The sequence below is a fragment of the Hemicordylus capensis genome, chromosome 8 (genome assembly GCF_027244095.1).
Source record: "Hemicordylus capensis ecotype Gifberg chromosome 8, rHemCap1.1.pri, whole genome shotgun sequence".
NCBI lineage: Eukaryota > Metazoa > Chordata > Lepidosauria > Squamata > Cordylidae > Hemicordylus > Hemicordylus capensis.
Window position 1 is genome coordinate 17,297,413 of NC_069664.1, and position 8,578 is coordinate 17,305,990.

At 49.5% G+C, this 8,578-nt stretch overlaps 1 protein-coding gene across 5 annotated transcripts in view; it reads left to right on the forward strand.

Moving 5' to 3' along the window:
- OGDH (oxoglutarate dehydrogenase) overlaps nucleotides 1–8,188 on the forward strand; it is a 62,980-nt gene extending 54,792 nt beyond the window's left edge. For all 5 annotated transcript variants that reach the window (XM_053269404.1, XM_053269406.1, XM_053269403.1 and 2 more), the window contains 4 exons: nucleotides 879–951; nucleotides 2,305–2,468; nucleotides 3,211–3,365; nucleotides 4,949–8,188. In XM_053269404.1, coding sequence (XP_053125379.1) covers nucleotides 879–951; nucleotides 2,305–2,468; nucleotides 3,211–3,365; nucleotides 4,949–5,069 — 513 coding nt within the window. In that variant the 3' untranslated portion in view covers nucleotides 5,070–8,188. The remainder of the gene's footprint in view (nucleotides 1–878; nucleotides 952–2,304; nucleotides 2,469–3,210; nucleotides 3,366–4,948) is intronic.
- Nucleotides 8,189–8,578: the final 390 nt, after the last annotated feature.

Genomic DNA, 8,578 nt, shown 5'->3' on the forward strand with positions numbered 1-8,578 from the left:
CAAGAAGCCCACAGGCTGGGGGTGAGGGCTTGCCCCCTGTCCTGCCATTGCTCCCCTGCAACTGGTATTTAGTGGCCTCGTGGCTCTGAGGTTGGAGGTGACCTATAGCCGCCAGACTAGTAGCCATTGAGAGACCTGTCCTCCATGACTCTGTCTAAGCCCCTTTTAAAGCCATCCAAGCTAGTGGCCATCGCCACATCCTGAGACAGAGAATTCCATAGATTGATTATGCACTGGGTGAAGGAGTATTTCCTTTTGTCAGTCCTACATTTCCTGGCCTTCAGTTTCATGAGATGACCCTAGGTTTTAGTGCTGTGAGAGAGGGAAAAAATTTCTCCCAGATCACTCTCTCCACTCCATGCATAATTCTATACACCTTGATTATGTCTCCCCATAGTTGCCTCTTTTCCAAACTAAAAAGCCCCAGATGCTGTAGCCTTGCCTCATAAAGGTGTTCCAGGCCCCTGATCATCTTGGTTGCCCTCTTCTGCACCTTTTCCAGTTCTACGATGTTCTCCTTAAGATATGATGACCAGAACTGGTAAAGTCATCTAAGCCATCATTTCCAGTGGAGGTGGGGTCACACAACCGCAACCCTGTTCTGTAACACCAGTGTTATCATGTGACTGTAACACTGTCGGCAGTGTTACAGTCACACACAGCAGCACGGGCACTTCTCAGCTGCCCACGTTGTGCTGTGCTGTGCTGTGTGCCATCCAGTGCTTTCCCAGTTGCCTTGTGTCAAGTTCTAACTGCTTGAATGTCAATGTCTTTTGACTTCTTCAGATTAGGTTTTTGCTGAATCGTGCTTTGTCAGTAGAGTGATTCAGTGCTTGTTTGGGAAATGTTGCAGACTAAAGCTCTGGAATCTCTTTCAGCTGATAGTCTTCACTCCAAAGTCACTGTTGCGTCACCCAGAAGCTCGCTCCAGGTTTGATGAAATGTTACCAGGTACGGCTGGGGTGGGGCTGGGTTTGAGGAGGAGTTTCTGCTCTTTTGTTCCACTGCCAGGAGGAGCAGGGATGAAGAAATGTTGGCTCGGCTTATCAGCCAGACAAAATATTTTACTTGTCATGCTATGTTGGTACATTACTCATCAGGACTGTTTTCACTCGTAACAGACTAATAGACTAGTGGATTTCTGCAGCCCTGAGGAGGAAGGTGATGTGTAACTTGACTGGCACATGAGGGAGTTGTCATCTTAATGTGCCCAGTGGCAAAAATGAGCCCACTGGGAAAGTCTGGCTCTTTTTCCCGCCACGAGAAAGCAAGTTTGTGGACTGACTCTTAAATCTAAAGATCAGCTGCCATATTGCACATCCCCTTTTCATGCGATAGCTAGAAATGTAGCAGGGCAGAGCATGTTCTAAAAAGGCTGTCTCAAGAGACCACTGCAAGGACTTGCTTCCCTTTTCCAGCTCTACATATTACTGTGGAGCAGATCTCCCCCCCAGTTTCTATTGCAGCCTGCTAGGAGAATATTGGAGAAGTTTGCTTAAGAGCTAATACAGTGTTCCGTAGTAGCAGGTCAAGAGCTCCATTGTCTGTTGCATTGGAGATGCCCTGACTGTGCATCTCAGTCTCAGTGGGACCCAATCACTTGCGAGGGCCTTGAACTCGGTCTTATAATTTGGCAGTCCCCCGATTCCCAGTGGCGAGCAGCAGTTGCCCCCCAACCCCTAGGACTGGCGGAAAATGCCGCTCATTGTCACCCTGGCTGCTCTGTCTTCCTTCCGTAGCCTGTTAACCCTTCAAGGATGGAGGTGGTGGGCAGGATAGCAACATGCACAGCAAATGTATGGTATTCTGAGTGCACAGGGGCAGATGTCCACCTCATCACTGAGTAGCTTGCCCCACAGACTTGCCACCCACAGGGGCAATTTTAGCTGTCACTTGCCTCGGGCCTGGGAGTGTTGGGGTAAGGCACACAGTGGTAGAGAACCAGCCCCTGTGCTTGGTTCCACTCCAGAGAGGCATGGTGCTTGAGGAAGATTATTCTCACAGCTCCTTGCCTCCTGACTTGGAGCTCCCTTGGCAAAGAACCCTACACCAGAACCAGTTCTCTGCAGCTGTTCATTTCTGACCCAGGACTCTTGGGCTCTAGTTGAGCAGCAGGGAGTGAGCAACAGGTTCCTTCAAGCCTGATTTGCAAAGCTGCTTAGGGTTTTTTAAAAAAACAGCTTGGTTCTGTTGTCGTTGTAACCACAAAGGCCTCCACGAAAAATCTAGATATATGACCACCAAGATCTGTTGTCTTTGGGGAAATCTGCATTAGTGCCAACTGTATCTTATGATCTGCTGCAGGCACACACTTCCAGCGTATCATCCCAGACAGTGGCCCTGCTGCCCAGAACCCAGAGGGCGTCAAGCGAGTTCTTTTCTGCACTGGCAAAGTCTATTATGAGCTCACTCGAGAGCGCAAGGCCCGTCAGATGGAAATGGATGTGGCCATCACAAGGGTGGAGCAGGTATGGCTGTGACCTAACACTTGTGTCACCATGAATCTGTAATATGGTCTGTAGCGTGGCTTTCTGAGGACTGAAACCAAGTATTTCAGATCCCAGCTTTTAAACCGAAAGGCATATTTGGTGGTGCTAAATTCCACATGGGTCATCCAGAATCTTAGATATCCTGGTCTAACCTTCCCAGTACTTCTCTGAAGAACGTGAAATCACCATAGATGGTAATCTAGTACTTCGGCCGAGCTCCGTGGAGTAAAATTCTGAAGTGTAGAAGCTGTTGCTCAGACTTGCATCCCATGAGGTTGCATAAGGCAGGTTGTTCAGGTAACAATCTATGTGTTGAGACAATTGGATTCAGGTCAGCTGTGGTTCTTACAGTACCCATCTCCATTCGGCCTGGGAGTTTGCTGCATGAGCAAGGCCAGAGATCTGAATGTCAGCAATTTGCCTTTGCCTGCAGAGGAAAGAGAGATGTGTCAGCTTGCCTGCTAGCTGCAATTCCCTCTTGGCTGCCTTCCAGTCTTGTTCTTGAGTACCTTTTACAGTTTAAGTCGCATAATCTATAGCTTGGATAATCCCCCCCACCCCCAGATGGGTGTCTGCCTTTCACTTGTGTAAATGCTGTAGTCCTGTTCCCCAGTGCATGGAATTTCTGGCCAACGTTGCTGTTTGTCTTGCCACCGTTTGTATATCTGATGTCCTCTGCTCACAAGCCTTCTTCACCAAAGGCCTTCTCTGTTGTGTGTAGCTGTCTCCGTTTCCCTTTGACCTCCTGCTGAAGGAATTTCAGAAATACCCAAACGCAGATCTGGTTTGGTGTCAAGAAGAGCACAAGAACCAAGGATACTACGATTACGTGAAACCTAGACTCCGCACAACCATCGACCGTGCAAAACCTGTCTGGTAAGTGCCCCCTTCTGGTGATAAGATGCCGGTGCAGTGTGGAAGTCTTGCTTTCACATCTCTCTCCCCCAGGAGAAGGCATAGACAGGTGCAGAGGTCTGTGTTTTGTGTTCAGCTACTTTTCAAGGATGAATGTTAGCATGAGGCTGGGATTTGATTTCCCTGCTTCCTACTTGTGGGAGGTTAGCTACCCCACTGCACCAAGGGAGGCTCCAGGCCACAGAAACTGGGTCCAGGTGGGAGAAAGAGGACAAAGGAGGTAGGAGATGGACTTGGCTGAACCACAGAGTGAATGGCAGTCTGGCCACAGAAGCAGTGGGTGCCAGCAGGGAAACATGAGGCTACAGGCACCAGGCTGCCAAGTATTCCCTTGGCTGGGATTGCGACCAGAGCCTGTTTGGGAACAGAGGGCTACTCCAGAGTGGAGTTGTACTCTTGAGTATGGGGACAGCGGAGTAGGAAATTGGTGTGGCTTGGAGGATTGCCTAGAAGTGCAAGAAGGAAGGAGAGGTTGAAGAGGAAGAAACTCCTGGCCTGCAGGTGCCTTTCAGTCTTGCAGATGTTTGTCATCCCTCTTCTCGGGGGCAACCAGCTGGAGGAGGCCAGGAGGAGGGTCTGCCAAGTTTGCAGCACCCCTACCGCACATGCTACCAGGGCGCTAGAGTGTTGGACCAGCAAGACCTGGGTTTGGATGCTTGCTCAGCCACGAAGTTCATTGGGCGAGTTGCTTTTAGTCCTCAAGAGGGCCTGGGGAGAGCAAATGGGATTGTCTCACAGATGCCACTCTGTGCTCCTTGGGCGAGACAAAGGTGTGAAGGGGAATTGGAAGGCCACGTTGCCTTTCAGCAGGACACCAGTTGGTCAAGATCTCAGTTTGTCTGCTATCTCTGTAGGGGTCCATGGTCACTCACAACTGGATCTTCTGCACCTGCGCAGAAAGCCACGGAAGAATCTTTAGCTCCGTTTAGGCGCGTGCTGGCCCTTTAAGGCATAGTGATATCAGTGTAAGGGCCATATCTCCCTGTGGGAGAAAGCAACCTTCTGTGAGACACTAAAACTGTCTGACCTGTTCAGCCTTGTATAGATTTGCCTTGCTCTTTGCCTGGCCTGCTATCTGGGCAAAGAGGCACCTTTTTAACGTGGTGATTCTCTTTATTTAGCAGGGGGAGAGCAACTGGCCCTATCCATCCCCAGCACAGCATCCCTCCCGTGGCTGTTGCTGGTGTCTGTCTAATGTTTTCTTTTTAGATTGTGAGCCCCTTGGGGACAGGGATCCGTCTTATTTATTTATTTCTCTATGTCAACTGCTTCGGAAACCTTTGTTGAAAAGTCGTATATAAATATTTGTTGTTGTTGTTAGCCTGGGTATAATGCAAGGCTACAGAAGTGCCTACCATGAGAGGTGGCAGGGTTGGTAGGAGTTTCCTGCATCAGGAACCAGAATGTCCTGAGTTGGGCCTGAGTCAAACCTTGCATTCTTCTTGGTGATCTCTGTGTAGTCTTCCATCTGGTTTGTGTGACTGCACAGATGACCATTCAACGCACACCAGTGACAGGTCTGCCTCCTCCTGTCCTTGCTCTAGGTATGCCGGACGTGAACCTGCCGCTGCGCCAGCTACCGGCAACAAGAAGAACCACCTGACCGAGCTCCAGCGCTTCCTGGACACGGCGTTCAACCTCGACGCTTTCAAGGGCTTGTCTTAGATACATTTGGAACTGGTTCCACAGCACACTGTGTGTGTTTCTGTCTGTCTGCTCACCTCCTCTCTGTGTCCTTAACTCTAGACCCTGTAAACTAACTTAAAACACCTATTATTAACTTCTTGTTTGCTCTGGAGGAACGGCCTCTTGAATTACCCCTGTCCCTGGTGTTTATGTTAAGATTATTTTCTGTATGCTGCAGCTCAAACTTTTAGAAGAATGTGGTGTCACTCCAGCACAAGGCTGTATCTTTTAAGAGAAGCGTGGCACTGAGGGCCTTGGCAGAACTGCTGTTTGCCTTTCAACGGAGGGTCTGGTTCCCCCCCCCCTTGGAGATTGCGATGGCTCCAGGTGAATTGCAGGTCATTGTTTCCAACCCCAAAGTGCTACTAAAAGCAGTTTTGAATTGCAACCCAGATTTGCCCAACTGGAGGGGCAAGAGGAATGTTCCTCTTCTCATGCCCCTTGCCTCTTTAAGTGTTTAACCTGGCATCGTTCTGAATTGTGGGGTGAGATTCCTCTTTCTTGAAACACCACAACCCCTAGCACTGAAAACCCTGGACTAGCACCCTGAACCACTGCTGCTGTTTCCTGTGGTTTAGCAGTGGTCTAGCATTGCCCAGGCTGGACACATCCATCCCAAATCCCAGCATTCTGAAGAAAACATATTTTTTAATCCTTCCTTTCTTTTTTTTTTAAATGAAAAAGATGGAAAACTTCCAGCCAGGCACTAGCTTGGTTTCCTGTTTTATCAAGTTGCATTCCGCAGTAAATCCTATATCACATCCTGGGTAGGAGTCTCTTAATTGGGGACACAGTCAGTCACCACAGCCGTATGGGCCTTTGGGATTTTTTTAAGCTGTCACCCTGTGCCTAGATAATGTTATACTTGGTAATTCTAAAATCCACATAGTTCCCACCAACTAATATGTTTTAGGGGAAAACCTGGCATAGATGCTTGGATCTCACCAAAGCATGTCCTTGTTCTTGATTGTAATTCCACATCAAGAGCAACAGACATATTTGAGACTCTCTCTCTTCTCTCCCTTACGCAGAGGGGTGACTGCTTTTCCTTCACAGGACACAGTTACGTTACACACCTTTCCTGGATCTCGGGCAAATAGGTCCACCTCTGGTGCACTCATGGAAGAAACAGTTTAACACAAGTACTTTGCAGTGTTTACTTGGAATTCAGCAATATTTTTAAGGTACACTTGTGCATATGGAATTAGCGGACGAAATAAGTTTTTAGAAGACTGAAAGTTCCATGTCCTGTCTCATGAAATGTTTGGAAAGACCTGGATCATATCTGTTTAGCATTATTGATATGTGGCTTGCACAGCGGAGGGGGAGGAAGACATAGTTGCAGCGGTGACCCTGACCTGCACGAGGCTTTCTGTCCAAATACCTATTTGTGCCAGGTGGTTTAAACATGGATATTGTATAAAACAACCCACCGCTGCTGGACAGGAGTGCTGCTTGCCCTGTGTTCTCTTCGCTCGATGAACTTGGAAGCACTGTAGCTGGAGGTAGGACGGTTTGCATGAGGCCTTCTAAATTAACAGTAGCAGCACGCCCTAATGAGCGGGGGTGGGGGGGCGAAAGAAGGAGCATCTGTCTCTGGTTCCTGGCTGCATTGGTTCTTCCTCTGTCTCCCATCCCGCCCTGCCCCATTAACAGAAGCCCAGGTTGGCCATTCCTCAGACAGAGGGGCACAGGCAGCCGCGCCTCATTTGCCCCCCCCCCCCGTTAGGATGAACTCCTACTGTGAATTATGTAGCTTCACAAGCAGGGGTACACCAAATGGGTTAAGCAGATAGGTAGCTCCAATCACCACCCTTTCTGTGAGCTCCCCGTCCCAATTCCTGTTCTACATCTCGGGATCTCAGGTTTCCTTAGCTTTGTAGACACACCCCATGCTCCCCAAAGGCTTCCTCGACCTTTCTGAGCAAGGCTGCTCAGTCGGCTGTGTCTCAAGGCGATCCCAGGCCTGATCCCAGGCTTGCCCATCCATGCGCACACGGGAATGTCTGAGCTGCCCTTAGCGGCACTGGAGTCTCTCATCTTCCACCGACGCAAAGGTTGCCACTGTCCAAACCCGCCTGCGAGGCTTTTCTGGCAGAGGCTGATAGGTCCTCCGCTGCCTTTACCCGTTTCCAATACTGGTGACGGCTTCTAATGACGCTAACGATACAGCAGGCTCCCAGGAAGAGACTGTACCTTCCTTCCTTTGCATCACGTAGTCAACACAGCATCACATGGTGATGGTGGCAGAAGCATGACTTGTTTGGCAGGGGTGTTCCAAGAGGTGAAATTCTGAACCCAGTAGAGCAGGGGTGGGGAACCTTGGCCCTCCAGCTGTTTTTGAACTACCACTCCCACCATCCCCAGCCACAGGGATGATGGGAGTTGTAGTTCAAAAGCAGCTGGAGGGCCAAGGTTCTCCACCCCTGCAGTAGAGTCTGCCTTCCGTGGACAGGACGCGGAAGGCAGCGTTCTGTTTCTTTCGCACACGCAGAGGTGCACCTCTGCTGAAGTCCGTGCATGTTCCGTGTCGGCCTCTTGAGCTTCAGAAGGTGAGCCGTGAGAGCAGTCATCCCGTGTCGGTGCCTCCCAACTCAAAGAGAGAAGAAACTCTGAACCTTCTAGGCTGTCTGCAATCGGTGTCCAGCTCTGTGTCCATCTGGCTGGCCCCTGGTCAATACTGAGTGCGATACAGCTACCCCACCAGCTTTCTTCTGTGTGTGCTGCCAGCCATACCAAACCAGTGTGCCATCTTGTGAATAAAGATTTTTTGTAATAATATCAGGACTTTGTGCTGCTTCACTAGTGGGAACAGCACCCTCACAAAGTGACGCCTGCTGTTGGAGGGGTAGGTTGGCCATCGGGACGGGCTTTCTGCTTACTCCAGGCAGGGCAAAAATGTCTCTGTAGCTCTGCAGAGGAAAAATCTGGGTGTCTAACTTTTGCCAAAGCTGGGGCCAGTGGGAGGAGGTGGGTGCCTGTTTGGGGCTTCAACTACCCCGGGACTTCCCTCACAGCCTGACTTATTTATTTTGGTTTTAAGACAAAATTGAGGCTGAGATCTGTCTGGCTTAAATAATAAAGCCTGTTTTTCTGGCCTGGTGTGTCCAGCTTGCTCAGTGGTCTTGAGGTTTGTTCGTTTCACCATTCTAAATGGCACATCCTTCCCTTGTTAAAGGCTGGTAGAACGGAGATGGGCAAGGGCCTGCTCAGTCTGAGGTTTTGCATTCTGTTATGAAGACAGTTTGCAAACTAGCTTGAGTTGCGGCAGGCAAATTCCTGGTCTGTGCTTGTCTGAGCTTTTTTTTTTAACACAACTCAAGCACAATGACCCTGGATTAAAAATCAACTATCTCCTTAAAAGCTCAAGAGACACTTGTGGTTGCTCTGCTTGCAGCTGGGGAGTGTGGTTGTCCGAGGTGCTTTGTGAGAAGAGGTCATGTTGCTGCCTTTCAGAAGATGTCTTAAACTCTGCTATCCTGTAGTCA